The 23666-nt window shown below is 39.1% G+C and overlaps 1 protein-coding gene across 2 annotated transcripts in view; it reads left to right on the forward strand.

Moving 5' to 3' along the window:
* The window catches only part of JAKMIP2 (janus kinase and microtubule interacting protein 2), a 167803-nt gene that overhangs the window by 123192 nt on the left and 20945 nt on the right, over window positions 1-23666 (forward strand). For both annotated transcript variants that reach the window (XM_089673002.1, XM_089673001.1), the window contains exons 9-19: window positions 786-842; window positions 6293-6412; window positions 7591-7719; window positions 15275-15358; window positions 15594-15656; window positions 18053-18151; window positions 18540-18638; window positions 20252-20305; window positions 20707-20772; window positions 22054-22122; window positions 23185-23262. In XM_089673002.1, coding sequence (XP_089529128.1) covers window positions 786-842; window positions 6293-6412; window positions 7591-7719; window positions 15275-15358; window positions 15594-15656; window positions 18053-18151; window positions 18540-18638; window positions 20252-20305; window positions 20707-20772; window positions 22054-22122; window positions 23185-23262 — 918 coding nt within the window. The remainder of the gene's footprint in view (window positions 1-785; window positions 843-6292; window positions 6413-7590; window positions 7720-15274; window positions 15359-15593; window positions 15657-18052; window positions 18152-18539; window positions 18639-20251; window positions 20306-20706; window positions 20773-22053; window positions 22123-23184; window positions 23263-23666) is intronic.

A 23666-nucleotide genomic window follows, 5' to 3' on the forward strand; every position in this document is an offset into this window, starting at 1 on the left:
TGGCATCTTCGCTCTGGACGCTAGATGACCTTGTCCCAGCACTGGATTTAATGTTCAACCAGAAGAAGCGGCTACTTGGTATCATACAAAAATGATACTTTATTACTGCATATCATACAAAAATGATACTTTATTGGCTGCATAATAAAAATCCAATTGAAGGTCAGGCTTGCATGTTTCAGCTAGAAAGCCTTTTCTAGCCGAAACATGTAAGCCTGCCATTCCACTGGATTTTATTATGTATTCACATTATTGCATGATACTGAGTAGCCACTTCTTCATGTTGGACAGACAACTTGTGGGTTGTGATGTTCCTCCAACCTGAGTACCAGTAATCCAGTCCTGACAGCCTGGATGGTCGAGCGCTGCTTTTCCTGTGTATGTTGTTGTGTTGATTTTTTGTTGCTCGAAAATAACCTGTTGTCAGAGAAATGAATCATGGCCAGTAGGCTTTTCTTTCCTTGGTTTCCAAAGGTGCTTGCTAAGACCCAAAATACCTAGAGGCTCAGTCATGATAGAATCTCAATTATCTAATGTCAATGGGTACATTTTAGGGCATATAAAGAGGATTATTAGCCGTTTCCACCAGTAGTTGCTTAAAGGCAGAAATCTTCCAGCTATGGCAAAGTAGTATGCCAATGTATAAAGGTATTCGGAGTCTGTACCAATCCCAAAGCAAAAGGCTGTAGCCTAACATTCCATCTGTACTAACTGTAAAAGCAGATGTTATATTTAAGGTTAGAATTATTGATCTACAAGTCTAAATGTTCTTATTTGTTTTCTAGGATAGAGAAAAATTAATTCGACGAAAGAAGCATAAAAGAAGCTCCAAGCCTATAAAGGTATGAGGTCCTACACATATGCACTGCAGTAAAGAACTCTGCATACATTCCTGATACTCAACAAATGATCCCCACACTCATGGCAGAAAAAGCATATTGAGATTAATGGTTTAATATACAGAATCTTGGATAAACACAGGAAGGACAGGGCTGGGCATATACACTGTTACTTTTATGTAGTGTTTCTACTGCTGTTGTATTGATGGGACACATATAGATGTTACTAGTTACAGAATTCCTAATGATTTTCAAAACAATTTTGACTTTTTTTAAAAAGGAGGAAAACACTTCTACACAGCAGCAGTAGTTAGTTAATTGTATTGTGAGTCCTGGGTGGTTTTTATTGCATATTGCCAATTTAATTGGATTGTGCAAAAGGATCAGTGTACACAGATATATAGCCTTTCTTTTTTACAAAGGTTTATGAAATATTTTTGCAGTAATTGAAGCATGGGGTATGCATTTTATGCATGTGCCTCATATGATGTCAGATAATCTAAAAACAAAATACCTCAGGTATAGGGAGTGTGCATACTTACTGTGTTTGATTGTTTGATGATAATGATAATAATATTAGTAATGAAGGAAAACTTTAGCTTACTTTACTTTCCAGCTTTGAGGTTACTCACATTACTGCATCGTGATGCCATTCATTTGGAATGGCTTCCCAAGCACACTAATTAATAGGGTTCTGATGCATATGCGTGGCAGTGAACCATAATGGACAGTAACTCACTACCTTGTGTTTTGGTAGGTTGCCTCAGATTAAAATGCTGTATGTATTTTTTATTGTCCATTCTGGTGCATTGACAGCACATTCAAAACATTGCTGATCAAGTTCTGGAAAAGTCAAAAGACTGAAAAGGTAAAATTGGTTTGAATTGAAATGGACAAAACTCTTTTTTAGCACCCCTGTGGGCTCTTATTATACAGATGTTTATAGAACAGATAACACAGGTCTGCGATTAAAAAGCTGTTTAATTATTTTCATCTAATTTCCATGTATTTTCGTGTGCTGAAAACAAATAACATATTGAAAAAACTCCTAGACATCACGATTTGCCACAAAATGCAAAATTGTCTTCAAATTTATCAATTTTTTTTAATTTTTGGTATTTTTTTATATTATGGGTTTTTAACCAAATTACTATTAATTAATTCACATAAGTGCATTTAAGATATAAAATGCCAAAAAAAACCCTAAAGGGGGTCTGAGTTATGTAAAAAAAAATATAGCACTGTAAGTCTGATGGTCAGCAATATATACATAAGCTAAACAAGTTTTAGGGAAAAAAAATTATATTTCCTCATTTCCCTAGTTCTATTCTGGCCCTTTGTTGTTATTTGCATGTAAACAATTTCTGCCCCCCCCCCCTCCTGCAAAGGGGGTGAATACAAGTGCTGCTCTGAGTGACATGTCTGACTACTGGGATCCTCAGCAGCATGCTGTATGTGTAAGCCTCAGCCCTGAGTCTGTGCTTCTAATGGTAGAAGGGGTTAATCTTTCCTGAAGAATCCAGTGGGTGGGATACCAAATACCCTTGTTTTCTGTGTCTATGGGACAGTCAAGACCGACAAAATCACTGGACCAAGAAGAGTTGGCAGCCGAGTCAGTGAAAAAAATGTCCTCCGAGAAACTTTGGTACCTTCCCATAAAGTTCTTCTACCACCTCTCCACATAACATTGGGATTGATGAAGCAATTCGTAAAATCACTTCCAAGAGATGGAGAATGCTTCAAATACTTGGTCACCAAGTTTCCAGGCCTGTCGGAGGCAAAATTGAAGGAAGGTGTGTTCGTCAGACCAGACATTAGCAGGCTTATAGTTGATCAAGAGTTTGTCAATACCATGACGGATCCTCAAAAAGAAGGGTGGATTGCACTTAAAGAAGTCGTACAGAAATTTTTAGGCAATAACAAAGATACTCACTACAAAAAGATTGTCGGACGAATGCTGAAAGCATTTAAAGCTTTAGGTTGCCTGATGAGTTTGAAAGTGCATTTCCTCCAGTCCCACCTTGACTACATTCCTGAAAATTTGGGAGCTGTGAGTGAGGAACAAGGTGAACGATTCCACCAAGACATTAAAGAGATGGAAAGGAGATACCAGGGAAAATGGAGCATTACAATGATGGCAGACTACTGTAGGATGCTTCAGAGAGACATTCCAGATGCTACTCACAAGCGTAAATGCACCAAGAGGAGCCTCACAGGGAAGAAGAATCGAGTTTAGTGTGTGTAGGTGAGCTCATTTCAGTTCAAAAAAGGATTTTTATGAAAAAATTTTAATAAAACTTTAATTTTATAAGTCTATTTCCATTTATTTTGAGGTATTGCCTTATTTAACATAGTTACCTAAATTGTCAGGAAACGTGATGTCCTATGACAAAATGGAGGTCATTTTCGGATTCAGCGCACAAAAAAACATAAAGATTACGTGGAATAACCAAAACAGCTTTTGAAAAAAATTTTTTTTTGCAGACCTGTGTAATCAACGACCACAGACATACCGAGAAAAAACTATAATAACACTTTAAATTTAACAAACATTAAACATATTCTCCCTAGAGAAGAGACGCTTGAGAGGAGTTATAATAACGATATACAAATATCTTAATGGTGATTCTACCATTGGGAATAAATTAATCAGTTTCAGGGATTGTAAGAAGACACGAGGTAACTCAATGAAAATGGAGGAGAAGTGGTTTAAACTTAAACTGTGTAAGGGGTGTTTCACTGCCAGGGAGGTAAGGATGTGGAACTCACTTCCACAATTGGTGGTGTCAGCAGGAAGTATGGATAGTTTTAAAAAAAACTCTTAGATGGGCATCATAGCAAGCACAGTATACAAGGATATGATTTTTGACATTAACACATACCTACACCCACACAGGTTGAACTGGATGGACTGGCATCTTTAGTCAACCTTACCAACTATAGTGAAGGAAATAAGTATTTGATCCCCTGCTGATTTTGAATGTTTGCCCACTCACAAAGAAATGATCAGTCTAAAAATCGAATGGTAGGTGTATTGTAACACTGAGAGACAGAATAGCAAAAAAATTCAAAAGAAATGCATGTCTAACAGATTATGCACTGATTTGCATGTTCATGAGGAAAATAAGTATTTGATCCCCTATCATTCAGCAGGATTTCTGGCTACCAGGTGTCTTTCATACAGGTAACAAGCTGAGATTAGAAGCAGTCTCTTAAAGCAGTGCTGCTAATCTAATTTTTTTGCCTGTATAAAAGACACCTGTCCACAGCAGCAATCAAACAATCAGATTCCAAACTCTCCACCATGGCAAAGACCAAAGAGCTGTACAAGGATGTCAGGGACAAGATTGCAGACCTACACAAGGCTGGACTGGGCTACCAAACTATTGCCAAGCAGCTTGGTGAGAAGATGACAACAGTTGGTGCAATCATTTGCAAATGGAAGAAACACAAAACAACTGTCAGTCTGCCTAGGTCTGGTGCACCATGCAAGATCTCACCTCGTTTAGTGTCAATGATCATGAGAACAGTGAGGAATCATCCCAGAACTACACGTGAGGATCTTGTCAATGATCTCCAGGCAGCTGGGACCACAGTCACCAAGAAAACAATTGGTAACACACTACACCGACAAGGATTGAAATCCTGCAGTGCCCGCAAGGTCCCTCTGCTCAAGAAAGCACATGTCCAGGCCCTTCTGAAGTTTGCCACTAAACATCTGAATGATGCAGAGAAGGACTGGTTGAAAGTGTTGTGGTCAGACGAGACCAACATCAAGCTCTTTGCGTCAACTCAACTCGTCATATTTGGAGGAGGAGGAATGCTGCCTATGACCCCAAAAACACCATCCCAACTGTCAAACATGGTGGTCTAAACATTCTGCTTTGGGGGTGTTTTTCTGCTAAGGGGACAGGACAACTGCACCTCATCAAAGGGACGATGGACGGGGCAATGTACCATCAAATCTTGTGTGGGAACCTTCTTCCCTCAGCCCAGGCATTGAAAATGGGTCGTGAATGGGTGTTCCAGCATGACAATGACCCAAAACACACGGCCAAGGCAACAAAGGAGTGGCTCAAGAAGAAGCACATTAAGTTTGGGGCAGCACAGTGGCTAAATGGTTAGCACTTCCGCCTGGCAGCACTAGGGTCATTGATTCAAATCCCAGCCATGGCACCACCTGCCTGGAGTTTGCATGTTCTCCCTGTGCCTGCATGGGTTTCCTCCGGGTACTCCGGTTTCCTCTCACACTCCAAAGACATGCTGGTAGGTTAATTGGATCCTGTCCAAATTGGCCCTAGTATGTGTATGTATGAACATGAGTTAGGAACCTTAGATTGTACACCCCTAGGGACTGATGTGAATGTATAATATATATATGTAAAGTGCTGCATAAATTGACAGTGCTATATAAGTACCTGAAATAAATAATTAAAATAAATAAGGTCCTGGAGTGGCCTAGCCATTCTCCAGACCTTAATCTGATAGAAAATTTGTGGAGGGAGTGGAAAGTTTGAGTTGCCAAACATCAGCCACTAAACCTTAATGACTTGGAGAGGATCTGCCAAGAGGAGTGGGCCAAAATCCCTCCTGAGATGTGTGGAAACCTGGAGGCCAACTACAGGAAACATCTGACCTCTGTGATTGCCAACAAGAGATTTGCCACTAAGTCATGTTTTGTGAATGGGATCAAATACCTATTTCCCTCATGAACATGCAAATCCGTGCATAATTTGTTAGACATGCATTGCTTTTGAATTTTTTGTTGCTATTCTGTTTCTCAGTGTTACAATACACCTACCATTCGATTTTTAGACTGATCAATTTTTTGTGAGTGGGCAAACATTCAAAATCAGCAGGGGATCAAATACTTATTTCCTTCACTGTATGTAACTATATAACCTCAATGCACATGTCTCCGGTTTTGCACTTATTAGCTATCCATGTGTTTGTATATTTTTCCATACAATCAGATAACTCATCAAAACAGTAGTGTCAATTTTCAGTTCTTGCTAATAAGGTGGTGAAGTGGAGACCTGTCTTGTGTGTCTCAGAAATAAACTCTGCTTCCCCATTATTTGAATAGACATTTATGAACACATTTCCTGAATTGATATTTGTATTATAATTAGGGTGAATCCTGCTGCCTGAATTGATATCCTATTATACAAAAGGGTTGTAGGCATGATAAGCCTGATATAACATGACTACTGCTCTTCTACTTATGAAACACACATGCATTTATTACTAGTTGCAGGATTCATAGCAATTCTCTACGCTATGATAGAATTGTGACAAGGAGACAGAAAACTCTTTACTCCATACAGTGTGCACCCTGTTTATCCAATAGGAACAGATCCCTTTCTTTTTAGAATGTAAGCACAATAAAGATGTGATTTCCTTAGATTCCAATACAATGTTGCTGTAAGTTTAATTGACTGCAATTGTTGCAGAGACACCTAGTGGACACTGTGTTTGGTTACGATGATGATTCAATGGATTCAGAAACTTCTTCAGTTGCATCCTATAGGACAGACAGAACACCAGCCACACCTGATGATGACTTGGATGAGGTAACTTGGAGCAATTTCAGATACTTTACACTGAGGTCTGAGGAAAATAAGCTGCTATTTAGCTCTCAAGTTTTTTTCCGGGAGATTATTATTCCTGAAACTTCTTAGAACCCAAGCCACCATAGTGAAAGGTTCCTATATAGGCGGTCTTTTTACAACTACATTATAAGTAACATGAAAAACCTCATATATGGAGCAGCCAAGTATCCTAAACCAGACATTCAGTACAGGATCAGTCACATGATAGTAATGTGTGAAAAACATATCCTTAAACACTTTTTCATTTGGAGGGACTGTCCCTTTTTTTCTGCTCAGTTGTCCATCTTTTTGGTCTGATGTACAGAAACAATTTGTAACTACATAAAGTGTACTACTATTCAGTCTTTAAAATATTGCATTTCATATTGTTAAGAACTAGTATAAATGAAAAGAAGTTGTGAAAAAACACGTGTGGGATTAACCAATCATTTTTGCATACTATTTTTTTCCCTGCTCTGCTTAACTGGGGGCATTGCAGGGGCAGGGACTGACCATTTGGAAACTTAGGCACTGCCTGAGAGCCCAGGGTCAGTAGGGGGCCCCATGAGATGCCCCTGGTACCTTTTTCATAGGCTTTTTTGAGTTTGGGCAAGGACACAGGGGCCCCATGATCCCCTATTGCCCGGGGGGCCCCATGAGTTGTCAGTCTGCCCCTGGGCAGGGGTGTGTCCATTGCCTACATATTTTGTACAGTGTACTTCTTTCTCATTTCAGAATATTGGACCATGTGGCTTAATTTCACTATGGCAGCCCTTATAAAACATAAAACACTTATAAGTGCATTGATAAACAACTTTAAAATTATTTTTAAAGTTGATTGCAGTTGACAACACTACACATTCTTTGTATTTTATTTTTTAAAAAGTCACTTGGTCATTTTTTTTTTATTTATTGTAAGATCAAAGAAAAAGAATCTACTTGTATTCCAGCATAGAGTTTAAAATAAATCCTTATGTAAAATAGATTCTCATGTAAAAAAATGATTTCATATTTCTATGCTGCTCGTATTGTGAAATCATATTGCCATAGCTAAAGTTATGTTAGCACAGAAATAACTTTTATAAGTGTCTTTGTAACGTGTTTAATAGTGTGTTAAAATGGACAACATCAGTAACATGACCAATTTTTTATTTATCAAGAGTTTACAAGCAGAAGAATCAGAGCTGAGATTTCGGCAGTTAACTAAGGAGTACCAGGCACTACAAAGGGCTTATGCTTTACTCCAGGAACATACCGGCAGTATCATAGATGCAGAGCGAGAGGCCAAGGTAACTACATTGATTATATTTTTTCTCTCCAAATAACTTTTTATTCAAACAATTTTAGAGGCTAGGTTACAATTGCTTGACATGCAGTACCAAATTACATGGTACAATAGGTAAATGGTACAAATGAATGTTTATAGTGAATACTTGTGAGCTATTATGAATCGAGGTGTTCAATAAACAACATGTAATGAAATCTTTAAGTGTATGGGGTGCGCTGGCACTTACACTGACTCACTTAGCTAGTGTGTATAAATGAAAAAGAAAGAATGGCGCCGCGCTCCTATATAGTTGTATATACAGCTTATACTATTCAAGTGTATCAATATCAATATCAATGTCAATAATTGTGAATGGTGACTATATCACTAAACGCATAGATAATTTGCATAATGAATAATCCTAAGGTGATAGTGCCTTGATGGGTGCCATGGTGTCAATCCATGTTGCACCTCAATAGTGCTGTGTGCACTCTATACTATAAGTGCAAAAACATATACACATGTGCACGTGCTTATAATAGACAAATATAAATAAAAATACAAATAAAAGTCCTTCAAAATTATAGTGCAAGTGAATATTCTATTCCTTCTTTCCGAGTGCTAGATGGTCTCCCTATATGCTCACCTCTATATTTGCCTGAATAGATCCAGGCAAATACGCTTGTTATCCTTCCAGGATAGATGAAATGGGATGATGCCCTTGCTCTAGCCGTCCCAGAAGGTGGATATGCATATAAATGGATCCTCCTGCTATTTCCTTTGTCTCCCTGTGTGTCAATGAATACACTGACCAGCTCTCTTGGGATCTCCCAATCCCCCTCCTGGGGTTACATCCTCATTCACTCCTCCTTATGCCAGCTCATGGGGTGTTTCATCAAAAAAGGAAAAAAGCAGACCATAGTGTCTTATCCTTATGAAAAATGGATTTATTTCTGCCAGTATAAGGTATTACTCAATGGCATACAGCTCAAGTATGATCCCAGCAAGCATGAATGGTAATCAGCAAGTATGGAGAAATCACTCTGCAGCTGCCCCTGCAGTGCTGTCTGCCTGCGCTTGTGCTCGGATCTACTCGCTTCTCCAGTACAATGTCGTGACGTCAGAGCCCCTCCCCTACGCGTTGCGTCACAGGGTCACGTGACTTCATCAGGGGGAATTTGATTGGCATAAGGAGGAGTGAATGAGGAAGTAACCCCAGGAGGGGGATTGGGAGATCCCAAGAAAGCTGGTCAGTGTATTCATTGACACACAGGGAGACAAAGGAAATAGCAGGAGGATCCATTTATATGCATATCCACCTTCTGGGACGGCTAGAGCAAGGGCATCATCCCATTTCATCTATCCTGGAAGGATAACAAGCGTATTTGCCTGGATCTATTCAGGCAAATATAGAGGTGAGCATATAGGGAGACCATCTAGCACTCGGAAAGAAGGAACAGAATATTCACTTGCACTATAATTTTGAAGGACTTTTATTTGTATTTTTATTTATATTTGTCTATTATAAGCACGTGCACATGTGTATATGTTTTTGCACTTATAGTATAGAGTGCACACAGCACTATTGAGGTGCAACATGGATTGACACCATGGCACCCATCAAGGCACTATCACCTTAGGATTATTCATTATGCAAATTATCTATGCGTTTAGTGATATAGTCACCATTCACAATTATTGACATTGATATTGATATTGATACACTTGAATAGTATAAGCTGTATATACAACTATATAGGAGCGCGGCGCCATTCTTTCTTTTTCAGGTAAATGGTACAGACACAATTCACATATAGGATTCTCCAGAGGAAAATTGAAAGCCATATACAAATGTAATCTTTACATCTGAACAGGTTAGTGTTGGGCCTCAGGAACTTTTCGAAGAGTCCTTGAGAAGAGAGATGTACAACAGAGTACACTCTATTAACAATATCATTAACAGGGGAGGAGGAAGGGACGGTGAAGTTAACACAAATGCAACCAGGGAAAGCCAGACACATTTAGGTCCAGACAGTAAATGTTCTAGGGATTTCTCCATCTATAACAATAAAAGAAGAAAAACAAGTGCACAATAAAGAGTTGGACTAGATATTAACTGAGGAAAGCTTGAAAGTATGCAGAGTCACTGTATGCTCACCAGCAAGTCCAGTTAATGTAGAGTTTTTCAGGATATATACTTTGTGCTACCAGAATTTCTATTTCCCTGATGTCATTAAGAACCTGGGTCCATTCCAAGAGCAAGGGGGAAGAGGTACTCTTCCAGTGTCTAGAAAGGACAATTCTGGCTGCCAATAGGCAGTGTCGCAAGATACCTTTTTTTTTTGGATATGAGTCCAGGGATCATTAACAAAGGAGAGATTTCAGTAGTTTGGACATCTGAAATACACATAGATTTACAGTATATACAATAAAAACCTACTACCAGAACCAAAAAGCAAACGGCATTTCCAACATTTGTTGAGGAAGATGCCCACTTTCTCCGAACACAACCAACAAATATTTGCGATAGATGGATATATGCAGTGCAAAACTTATGGGGTCCTTTGCCATAAATATTCAAAAATATAAATATACGGGGTAACCTTTTAGTGAGCTCAAAGATCGCACCTAATATTGGTGTGGGCATAAACCAAAAAATAATAATATATAGCAAAATGAGTAGTAGTTGCCATAAGCAGACTACCAGAGTAGCCACTATCCACGGATATTATTCTTTTTTCCTTACAAGGGATTAATAAAAATATGTGATTTTACACATGAGCTACATTGCTTGGGTGTTTATTACCTACTCTGATAGTCTGCTTATGGCAACTACTACTCCTTTTGCTATATCCTTTACCATAAAGACTGTGACAGACCGCATGGTACCCTACCTGGGTGCTTCCGTCAGAGAACTGCTTCATTACCGCTGGTACACAGGAACAAGGTACTATACCTGGGCATTGCACCCATGAACTAGACGGCACTAGCTTAGGTGCAAACTGGAACACTCTTTACTGTCAACTCACACATAATTTATACCACACAGAATCTGGTAAGAGATTGATGACATTATGCTAAACAATGCAAACTGTAAACCGTAATATCATCAGTACATCTAATGAACAGCTAACATCTAGAAGTGAACTAATTAAAGAGTAATCTAATTAGCAGTTAACAGTGATCTACTAAACAGTAAGCCAATCAACAGCCAGGCACCGAGGCCAGCCAGCAGCGCACCCCAGACAGACCAGCAACAAGCCCACAACCCTAGATATACAAAGTGCATTACACATGCTGTCTTTCAGCTGTTTGCCTTTCACTTGTATAATCTGTTCATTAGAAAAGTCATCATAAGACAAAACTCATACAATGTTCCAGCAGTCTTAAAAAGTGGAATTAATTTATCTTTATAGATTTCTTCAGGGAGAATGTTGATAAATATTTCTGTCCCAAGTGGAGGAGTCTGCAAGAGGGCCACCATATTGCTTCTGGCCATTAATTTGTACAAGATTAATATTACACCTTTACATCCACTCCAGAAGGAAAGCTTATTGGGCTTTATTCAGAGAATTAATCCAAGCCTCGCTCTCACATTATTATCCATCCGATCTGCTTCCTCCATGTGATTAGTGGCTGAACTGAGCTTTTTTCCATGCTCTGACTAGGAGAAGCAGACACAACCCCTGGTCTCCTCCATAGGCTGTAATCAGTGGGTAGAAGGCTAGCCCATAGTCCCCTCCAAATGCCCTTGTACCGGTTGGGTCTGTCACTGTTACATTATCTTATAGCTATTTTTCTTGATGAAAGGAACACACGAAAAGGTTATGAGCAAAGAGAAAATACTTCTTCCAATTGTCCTTTAAAAATGAAGAGCCTAGGTAGGTCTCCCACTTGGAAACAAAGGAAGGAACCATGGTCCCTCTTTGATTATATTGTTGTTGTTTTTTTAAATAACCTTGTGGGGTTTTTAAATATGATAAGAATCGGGAAGCATTGTAGAAGTCATTGGTGCTGATTTATCAACATGCAATATCACTTAACCACTTGCCTACCAGGCACTTATACCCCCTTCCTTACCAGGCCAATTTTCAGCTTTCAGCGCTGCCGCACTTTGATTGACAATTGCGCGGTCATGCAACATTGTACCCATATGAAATTTTGATCATTTTTTTCTCACAAATAGAGCTTTCTTTTGGTGGTATTTAATCGCCACTGAGCGCTTTACTTTTTGCGCTATAAATTAAAAAAAGTGCAAAAAATTTGAAAAAAAAAAAGTTTATTTGTTTCTTTTATAAAATTTTTCAAACAGGTATTTTTTCTCCTTCACTGATTTGCGTTGATGAGGCGGCACTGATGGGCACTGATAGGCAGCACTGATGGGCACTGATAGGCAGCACTAAAGGGCACTGATAGGCAGTACTAATGAGGTGGCACGGATAGGCGGCACTGATAGACAGCACTAATTAGGGGTCCCGGATAGGCGGCACTGATATGCAGCACTGATAGGCGGCACTGATAGGTGACACTGATGATGGGTACTGATAGACGGCACTGACTGGCATCACTTCTGGGCACTGACTGGCAGCACTGACTGGCACAACCCCTGGGCACTGACTGGTGGCACTGACTGGCAGCACTGCTGGGCTGCACTGGTGGGTGGCACTGGTGGGCAGCACTGGTGGGTGGGCACAGGTGGGTGGCACTGGTGGGCACAGGTGGGTGGCACTGGTGGGCACAGGTGGGTGGCACTGGTGGGCACAGGTGGGTGGGCACAGGTGGGTGGCACTGCTGGGCACATGTAGGTGGCACTTCTGGGCACAGGTAGGTGGCACTGCAGAGTGGCACAGGTGGGTGCACTGCTGGGCACAGGTGGGGGCACTGCTGGGCACAGGTGGGGGCACTGCTGGGAACGGGTGGGCGGGGCTAGTGGGCGCACTGCTGGGCGGAACTTGCGGGTGTCACTGCTGGGCACCGATCATCAGGGCACTGATCATCAGTGCCCTGATGATCGGTGCCGATCCCCGCTCTGACAACTGCCGGTTCTCGGCAGTACTTTCCTCACGATCTGACAGCGTGAGGAAAGTGCAGCCGAGAACCGGCACTTGCATTTCCCTGTGATCAGCGTGTCATTGGACACCGCTGATCACCTGGTAAAAGGCCGGCGGGATCGGCCTTTCACCACATCACGTGATCAGCTGTGTCCGTAGGACACAGCGATCACGGAGATCGCCGGGTGCGCGCCCCCTGGGGCGCGCAGGAGAGCGCGTTCTGGGAGGACGTCATATGACGTCCACTCAGAACTGGCCGGCCGCGGTGAAGCCGTCATTCGGCTATGCGCGGTCGGCAAGAGGTTAAAGCCTGAAAATTGTCTTCAGTTATGCTCTATTTTTTATTAAGCTGTTTGTTAATATTACTTGACTTTTTGAATAAGCAAGAAATGATTGGCTATGGAGAAGCATTTGAAATATATTTCCATATACTGCCTTTTGTAATGCACTTTTCATACCATCAACACATTAAATGAAATATAAACACAGTGTGATGCAGTTAAACGCATTCAAGCATTATATGAACACGTCAAAGGACACAGCGAAACTCATTCTAAATGCCAATATATTTACTATGTTTTTTTCGCTGCTGCATGATTATTGCATTATAAGAACTGTTATTTACATATCCTAGCACAATACTTCAACACAGATGTGTTAGATGCAGGAGAGCCTCCACTGCCTGTAATGTTTCAGCAACACATTTCTCATAAAGGTTATATATGCAGAAAATATAATTTATGTGTTATTTACCTGTAAAAGCCTCCCTTGTGCAGACATACAAAAGCCCTGAGACTGAGGCTGGGTACTGCCATCTTGGATATGTTGTGTGCAGCTCCAGCAGACTTAAAAAGGAACTTCACCCTTATCATAAAAATAACAACACAAATGTTTTGGTAATGGAAATATGTAAACGGATACTTATAGCTTATTGCAGGCTTTTCCTCATCATCTCATGGTAGCCATTTTCACTATGAATCCATCTCCCTTTACTTCCTGGAACTTTGGGTCTGCTTTCTGGCACATATGACAGAAATTTCCCAGGATGCATCTATGAGATAACAAACGCCAATTCTCCTGCGCTTGACAGTGGGCCCAAAGATGCCAGTTGGTTACATTCACACCCTGGCTTTTTTGCATTGCTCTTGCCTTGCTGCCCTCATAAGACTGAAGAAGTCTGGGAACACTGTAACCATAAAGCAAAAGCAAAAGGTCCGCTTTAAAGCTGTCAGCCCACTCAAGTGACACTCTGTGTGACAGAGGGAGGCTCTGTTATGGGTAGAATATAGGAACATGTGACACAGGATTCACATTTAGGGTTAATGCGAAGTTCCAGATTGTTGTATCTGAGCAGAGTTGTGTTTTTGGCTTCCTCTGGATTTTGTGATTCTGGATCGAAATTTCAATCGTGTTTGAATTTTGCCAGATGCCTGCAACCTGTCTGAGCGGCACAGGTGTGCAGGATCGGTATACTGTATATACAGGTCTGGGGAAAGCTCAGGACTGTGTCTAGTTTGGAGACTGCTCCCAGTATGGGAGACGGAAGGTCTCACCCGCAGTCAGGATGCCCCAGCCAGAAGCCAAGAGATAGAGGGTCTCAACCATTGGGATCAGAGTTGCCCCAGCCAGAAGCCAAGAGATAGTGGGTTTCATTGAGGAGTAAGAGGTGCCCCAACCAGAAGCCAGGAGCCAGCAGGTCCCAGCTCCAGGACTCAGGTTGGCTCCTTTCGGGATGTCAAGAGAACCCCAATCAATGGGCCAGATGTGGACCGTGCAGCAGGGTGCTGCAGCTAAAGGCTAGAGAGCCAAGCATCCAGGAGAACCGAATTATACAGTCAGAGAAACTGGTAAGAGAAGCAGCAGTGCTGCCAACAATTGAGCCAGGTGGCTCAGTATTTTTCATTTGTATATAATGTGTGGAAGAAACCCCTGCATGGGCAACTGATCTACATATGAACTTTCCGTTTGTTTAAATAAAAGTGGCTTACAATGCGCTAAAAATACAGTTTTGGACTGGCGCAACTCATTGTAAACACACCTACAGCTTGAGTTTAATCACCCCAATCTCACATCCATAATAGAACTTGGCCACCACAGAGAGTAATTAGACACTCCTAGAAGAGACAAGGATAGAGGTGGTTGTCCTAGGAAATTGACTCTCCTGGAGTAGTCAAATTCCCTTTTAAGTTCAAAGGCAAATAAATAAAAAAAAAATTATTTTGGACAAGAACGAAGTAATCATGTACAATACTTAATTTTCTTGTTCGTTTGCGTGCAGTTTTTTTAGGTTGATGACAAAGTCTTTTTAAGGGTGAACACTAATAAGGGAAGTCAATCTGTGATGGGAAGAGCCCAAGAATCCCAGATGTGAGCAAATAACATGTTCCAATGTGTAGACTTCCCAGTAATGCAATTTCTTTATATCTGTGGGGGGAGATTCAGCCTGCAGAGAGCAGCATTTTATTAGATAGAGATGAATGAGATGAATGATGCATTATAACGTTTTTTTTTTACAATATTTTACAGATACAGGAACAGATGCAGACAGAGGCTTTGCGTTACAAAGCCAAAATTGAAGACTTAGAAAAGGCTTTGGCGGAGAAGGGGCAGGTTAGTATGATAAGTCGAGTTAACATTTTTCCTATGTAAATTCCCTAATACAATATATTATACTCTTAAGTGTTTTATTCATCAGCACTGATAAAATCCTATCTTCTTTTTCCTGTTTTTCATATATCTAGTGGGGATGTGGTTGTTGGATTGGTCAACTGGACTTATGTTCTTCTTTTTTTACTGTTTTGTTCTCATGTTTAATATGACAATATCATAATTTTGGTGTTTACAGGATTCGCATTGGGTGGAAGAAAAACAACTTTTCATGAAACGAAACCAGGAGCTAATAGAAAAGGTACAGTTAAAGTTGATGGTGACAGTCTGTGCTCTATTGCTTCTCAGGTCAAATCTCAAATAAATGCTTTGAAAAAAAAATCAGCACCATGCCTTGTAATATATTTTTTAGGCTATATTTTTCTCTTGATCCCTGTAATTACGCATTTATATCTGCAGCATGGTCTGCCACTGTACCACTGTGCAGCAATTTTGGATAGAAGTGACATAAGAGGTCTATGTTATAACACATTTAAGTGAGATAATTGGGCTGATTTACTAAAGGAGTTGATAATCTTTAAAAAATAAATTGTGTGAATATTTACTTCAATGATCTAGTCGCTTGCAGATTAAATGAGTAAATATGAATGTGCTTTCCACATCTTTTCACATGATTGGATAATTAAAGGGAATATTATTGTTTGAACATTCTCAACTCTTTTAGTAAGTCAGCCTAAATAACTCCAGCTAATTTGCCAGCTCTAAGATATATGAACATATGAACACTTGCTTACAGGAGGTAGATGTATGTGAAAGAGAGCAGAGTCATCCGCAATGGAGAGAAGTGCCTATAAATCAAACAACAATGTCAGTTAGTTTTTCTTTTTATTTATGATACAGTACTTTAGTAACTACAAGGGTATAGTGAGCCATTTGACAATAGCCCCTTAGCTTAAGGCTATTGTAACAAATGCTCACTGTGTGCCACCATTTAATTGCCACTGTGTACAGGACCTAATGATTTAAAAATAGAATAACTAAATTAATTTAGAGTCAACAGAAATTAGCAGACCAACTCATGTTGTGTTTTTAAAGGCATCATGTAGTATTATGTTAAAAAATTAAAAATATATTTCTATCTATTTGTGTAAACATGAATTACTATAGTTCATATTCAGCATTTGTGGCAAATTCTATACAAGCTCCATACTAATCTTTAAAGGCTGTTGAACTAAAAATAGACCTAAAAGAGGTGGAGCTTGCCATTCTTACTTTTTAATAGTAGAGGATGTCTTGTAAATATAGGGTTGTCTTAATAAATTGGTTATACTTGAACTACAAATAAATAACATTCAGATAGTGCTGGCTTTTATTATTACAAAGCCCAGCATCCATTGCAAATTATTATTGAGGTGATCTAAGTACAAAGCTCCCCTTTGGGGGTCCTCTAACATGAAAGTGAGCTTTTAATCTCCACCCTTCAATGGTCACTCTTTGTGCACACAAGAACAACCAAGAAATTTCAACATGAAGTTTTGAAAGTAAGAATAACATAATAATTGCTTTGGGGATAAAAAAGTCTTAGAAGAACCTATAGAACACTTTCAGTTGTTGGCAAAAAATGTTCATGCTTCCTCTTCGCCCTAGTGCAGGAGTCTCCAAACTTTCCAAATAAAGGGTCAGTTTACTGTCCTTCAGACGTTAGGGGGGCTGACCGTGGGCAGTGGGAGTAGGAAATGTCCTCAGTGGAGGTAAACATTGTCCCATCTTTGGTATTAGGGGAATTATTAGTGTCCCATGGTTGGTGTCAGTAGGAGGAATAGTGCCCCATCATTGGTGTTAGTGGGAGGAATAATGCCCCATCATTGGTGTCAGTGGGAGGAATAGTGCCCCATCGTTAGAATCAGTGAAAGGAATATTGCCCCATCATTTGTGTCAGTGGGAGGAATAGTGTCCCCTCATTGGTATCAGTGGGAGGAATAGTGCCCCATTGTTGGTGTCAGTGGGAGGAATATTGTCCCATTGTTGATGTAAGTGCAGGAATTATTGCTCCATCTTTGAAAGGAATAGTGCCCCAATAGCCAGATAAATGCAAGCAAAAGGTCACATTCGGTCTCTGAGCCGCAGTTTGGAGATCACTGCCCTAGTAAAACCTGCTAACCACTAGAGGGAGCTTGCTGATCATGCAGTCAATGGTCATTTTACGGTGAAAATTATCATGATTAGATGTGGATCTCAAAGGACAGAGGTAAAACCATCTATGAGTGAGAGTCAGAGAAGGGGATCCCACATATCTGTACATGGACCAAGTCAGGAAGTCAGTACTCCTAAAAAATGTAGCTATGTAAGCAGGTGATATGTTAATCCTATAGAACCTCATTCAAAAAAAGGTTAACAATAATGGGACTACATATGGTACTAGGACATGAGAAATGTGGCAACACTGTACACAACTGACATTTTGGAAAACACTTCACCTTAAAGCTTTTATTTTTGCTATGCCATCCTGTATCCTCCCACCTCCCTCCTTTCTTTTAAAAAGAAAATGAATAATAAATCTAGAGAAGCTAGAAAATAACTGAGGATAAAGGAGCTGTAAAAAAATACCTTGCTATCATAAGAACTATCTGCTCACTATAAATGGATGATTTTTTTTTCTTGTTGAAGCTATAATCATTAAAATAATTTTTTTTCCAGAATGAAAAACTGGAGTCTGAAAATAATCGCCTTCAACAAGAGCTGCAAGATGCCAGAGATCAGAATGAACTGTTGGAATTCCGTAATCTGGAATTAGAAGTAGGACTGGTTCATAAAATAGTTTCCAGTTATTGATATTCAATTAATTGTTGTTTATTTCTATAATTGTCAGTTTCTAGGACCTAGTTAATATTGCAAAATATCTTATCAGTGTTACCTGAATGGGTGCTACGAAGTCCTTTATTGGTCAGAAGAGAAGAGACCTATCTTCAAAATCATAATAATAATCCTTTAATCAAAAAAAGCATACAACCACCTGAAAGACAAGAAGCACTTTGGAATATAATCATTATTGGCACCACAATTGTATGCCAAGCAGGCAAAATTGTTAGGTGTTAACTGCTATATATGTAATCCTTGCTAATTAAGCTGCAAATTATAGTCATATCTTAATGCTAAATTCATGTTTGCTATATTCCTTTCACAGGAGAGAGAGAGAAGGTCTCCCCCCTTTAATCTTCAAATCCATCCATTTTCTGATGGTGTTAGTGCATTACAGATCTACTGCATGAAGGAAGGTGTAAAGGTAAAATATGAAGCATGCAATGTAGCTGGATAATTACTGATAACACATACATTCTCTTTATATCTTAAGGGATAAGTTCACCTTTTAGTAAAAAATATTAAAAGCACATTTTTATGCAGGTAAAAAATATTAAATGCACATTTTTTTTGCAGGTAAAAAAATGTGCATTTATTATTTTTGTCTGCAGGAGCTTGTAAAGCATTTTACCAGCAGTCAGCAGATTGCTGGTGCCATGCAGGTTTCCTGCAGATCTGTCGGAAGAATCAATTAACTACCACAGCGCTCCACAACGAGGACCACAAGCTGAAAACTGCTCAGGCTGCAGGGACTTGTAGTTTCTCATTCACAGAACGCTGTTAATGAGTGATGCTCACGGGGGAGGGAATCTCCCGCTGGCTGTCAAAGCAGGGATCAGGGGGAGCGGGGGCCAGTCAGATCGTAACATCGTAACATGTTACATGTTACACCCTGAATATGAGCGTAACATGTAACATGTTACGAAAGGTGAACTTATCCTTTAAAGCCCAACTTCTGTCGAAAAAATTTTTTTTCCCTTGCAATGGGGGTGTGCCTGCACTCCAAGGGTTAAGTGCTCATCTTGTCCAGAGGAGAGGAGAGAGCCTTATACTCACTTGATCTTTGTGCTCCACCAGCAAACAGTGCACTCCTATGATCCAGCGGTGGTTAAAGCTGAACTCCAGATATAGGTGTCCGTTTATGAACCAGCAGTAATAGATCGCTGCTCAGTTCTCCGGCATTCTCGGAGAACACAGTTCTCCTGTGAATGCAGTTTATGAAGCAGTTCTCCGAACGAAGGGAGAACGGTCTCCAAACGCTGGAGAACGGTCTACAAACTCTGAAAAACGGCTCATTTTGGTATAATCTCGCGAGATTACAGTAAAAGATCAGTTTACTAAGCAGAGGTAAATTATCTCTGCTTAGTTTTCGGTCCCTCTGATTCTCCAGCTCTGGGCTGGAGAATCTGGAGGGAGAACACAGATCTCCAGAGAAGGGCTGACATGATCTCCTGAGTGTCATAAACTGTGAATGACCAGAGAATAGCTGAGATCTGTTGAATCGCAGCCATTCTCTGTGTCATAAACGGACACCATAGATTGTATTGCTTAGTTACATTGGTACACCACCACAGTGAGCACCACTGTCTTCCAGGTCTGTTTACCATTTATCATTAAAAACCTGAAAACCTGTCACTGAGTTCTAGTCAAATATTGTACCTAGGCTGAGGTTTGCCATTAATATGATGCAGGCAGGATGGCTTCTATTCTGTAAATTATAAAACAGAAAAATATAAAAAATTAGGTGGTTAAACTTGGCTGTTATGATTTGTTTCAAGCAATGGCTGATGGATCTTATTGTGAGGCTTGGAAATCATAGACAAGTGGAGATTTTTAAGCATTACATGACATTGTTTTTTAAATAAACCTCTATATGCTACCAATGTAAATCCACATTTGAAAAAATTGACATTACAATCAACAACCAAAGTGGCCTACCTATTCTGCTGATTTTGCGGCAAGTTAGAAAAAGAGTAGGTTTCACATAGTAATCCACTTTAAACCTGTTCCTAATTTAAGAGATTTTTTGTGTTTTAGGATGTCAATATACCGGATCTGATCAAACAGCTGGACATTCTGGGGGATAATGGGGTGAGTGTAAAAATGTTGATTTTTTTTAATTTGATATTTTTTGTAACAGAGTGGGGAAGCATTGCATATTTTTGTTATGCTCAATAGATATTTTTTGCACCTATTGAAAAAACACTTTCAATTTCATATTTAACAGATCAAAAGGGACCAAATATGTAAAACAGCATTATCATAACTTATATATACTTAAAATACAATTTTAAAAAACGACTTTGGTGTCCCTTTTTTTCCACAATATCTCTAGATTAAAAAAAAATGTAATTGCTTAAATAATAACATTTAAAAAAAATTATTTTTGACTTTTGTATACCAGTTTCCTGATACCAGATTTTACTTCTGTGAGTAAGCATAGTAAGTAATAGTTTGACATAAACGACAATTTCTAATGTTGACTTTTGCAGAATCTGAGAAATGAAGAACAAGTTGCCATTATTCAAGCTAGTACTGTGTTATCCCTGGCTGAGAAGGTAAGGATAAAATATTTATTAGTTGAATCGTTTTAAAGCCAGTTGAAAATTCATAATGACTATTAGATATTATATTTTAATCTCATTGCGAAAGCTGAACTCCAAGCAAGCAGATAAATAAAACACTGATGAAATACATATAGATGAGCGGTTTTACCTGGCAATGGATTCATTTTTCTGTCCATCGTGTGCTGGTATAACAGTTTAAATACTTTAAACTACTATACCACTACATGTTTATGAGTTATCATATTGTTTTGTTCTGACAATCAGTGTGACATATGCCTTTACAAAGAACAGTGAGAAAAGTGCTATTACCTATAGCAACTAGCCTTTTTTATTGCTGTTTATCTACACTGATTACAATCATGCTTAGAAGGCTGAAATGGGTAACTAAATTTGTCCAAAAGCATTGTTTTTTCCCAGCTTTCTCAAGTAAGACCAATATTGAGATACAGCAGATTATACTGTACAACATATAAGTTACTATCTGAAATTGCCTGTACACATTGCTCCCTTCATAATGCCATACATTTCCAGCAGCCAATAAGAACATCCATTTTTCATTTATCTTAGTACAGTAGAAACAATATCAGTAATATTTAATATATAATATTTAATATTACTAATATTAAATATTACTAATATGTAGTAATATTTAATATAAACATATTTTAGAATGCACTTTAATTAATGTTATACAAACTGCACTTTGAACAATATTATACATTTAGCAATCACAAGTAATTTTGGAATCATCTTTTTGGGCAGTTTGAATGTGAAATAGAATGGGCACACACATATCTACAGTATATATATATATATATATATATATATATATACACACACACACACAGTGAAGGAAATAAGTATTTGATCCCCTGCTGATACTTATTTCCCTCATGAACATGCAAATCAGTTCATAATTTGTTAGACATGCATTTCTTTTGATATTTTGTTGCTATTCTGTCTCTCAGTGTTACAATACACCTACCATTTGATTGTTAGACTGATCATTTCTTTGTGAGTGGGCAAACATTCAAAATCAGCAGGGGATCAAATACTTATTTCCTTCACTGTATATATATACTGTATATGAATCTGTCATCTTGTAGTATAAAAAATGAAAAGCTACTTCTAAACTGTTTTTTCATAAAAGAAAACAGAAAATTCTTTTGAATGCATGTTTATATCAATTGCTGTTCAAATAAGAGTAGATATATATATAACTTGTATATAACTATGGTTAAGAGAGCTGGTATTTACTTGGTTATCTTGCAGTGGATACAACAGATAGAAGGAGCAGAAGCTGCCCTACATCGGAAGATGATGGAGTTGGAGAGTGATATGGTAAAATGTTACAGACTTTCCAAAGTTTAACACTCCACTTCATTCCTTCACCTGTATTTTGCACCCTGCACAAAAACTTGGGTCCATCATTAATTATATTAATTATAGAGCTTCCAAACTGAGCAACCACATGACCTGAAATTTGCTCAGTGTATTATCATTTTGTTCTAGCTAGTACTAGTTAATCACATTCAACACAACTTCTTCTGTAAAATTGAAGATGTTTTTCAGCTTATCCAAGCAGCTTTTTGATTTCTAAGGAGAGTTAGTAACATACCCTTGAAATTAAAGCATCCTGGTTAACTTAGTCACCTTAGTCTAGTCAGCATGGAATGTGACAAGACAGGTGTTGATTGTCCAAGGGCAGGATGGGGGGTGTAAAACTTATGGAACCACTGTCCTAGTTACATAATTCCATCCTTTAGTGTCAGGAAGCCTATAAAATGCACAGTTATGTTTCTGTCTGTTAAAGGTATTTATGTACTTGAAATAGGTGGTGTTGAAACAAAGGTCCAGAAAGAAAAAATACTTGATCTGGCTTGAGTCCTGTTTGGCCCTCAAGGGTCTTATTTCATTTCAGATGTTTCCTTACAGCTGCTATCCTCTGCAGGAGGTATAAAAGTGAAAAAACAAGTAATGTCAGAAGGCATAGTGAATATACTACCCTATATAAAGAGGAAGAGCTGTCAAACCATCCTAGACAATTTATATGAAATAAAGCCACAATCATAATGCACAGCCAGCATCTATAAATGTGAAAAGCAGCAAAAATTACTTTTGAATTAAAAGTAAAATATTAGGTTTTCTATTCACTGAAACTATATATTTCCATGTAACTCAATAAGATTACGTGGGCTGTATTTGCACTCTGGAGTTTGGCTATGCCCCCAGCTAGAGTCTGTGCCAGCTCTGTGGCCTGGCCAAGGTCTGTGGCTTTACCACTTTCTGAAAGAAGCGGCTTAGAGTTCTCTGAGTAATTGGCGGGTATCACATTTGCATTCTGAAATATGGCAACAGCTTACTAAAACAGGTTGACTGTTTTATGCTGTTTGACTCCTTTAGGAACAGTTCTGCAAGCTCAAGGGTTATTTAGAAGAAGAACTGGATTATAGAAAACAAGCTCTGGACCAAGCATACATGGTGAGTGTATTATATACTTTCATAAATAAACCGTATTTATGGAGATTGTTGTGGGTTCCAAATGTTATTGGTGCAGCCAAGCCAAGCTCTCAACATTTATAGAAAAGTAACAGTTGCAACAGAAAAAGCTGGGAGACCTGAATCAGGTTCATAATCTAGTAAGCAGAGGCTAGCTGGGTTCACATGTCATTTGATCGATGAGTTGGCAGGCAGCTCTCACCCTACATGTACTTATCTACATTGCTTTTTTTGCATGGCTGATAGGCTTCCTTCTCTTTGTGGCTGAGCTACATTTAGACACAGCACAGGTGAGTGTAGGCATAAGAAGGCAGAAAATGTACATTCATGCATCCATGTGCACACCACTGTATGTACTGTGTCAAAATGACTTTTAAATTCATTAC

The sequence above is a fragment of the Staurois parvus genome, unplaced genomic scaffold (genome assembly GCF_062004578.1).
Source record: "Staurois parvus isolate SC_StPar_1 unplaced genomic scaffold, SC_StPar_1.0 ptg000133l, whole genome shotgun sequence".
In the NCBI taxonomy this organism is placed as follows: Eukaryota; Metazoa; Chordata; class Amphibia; order Anura; family Ranidae; genus Staurois; species Staurois parvus.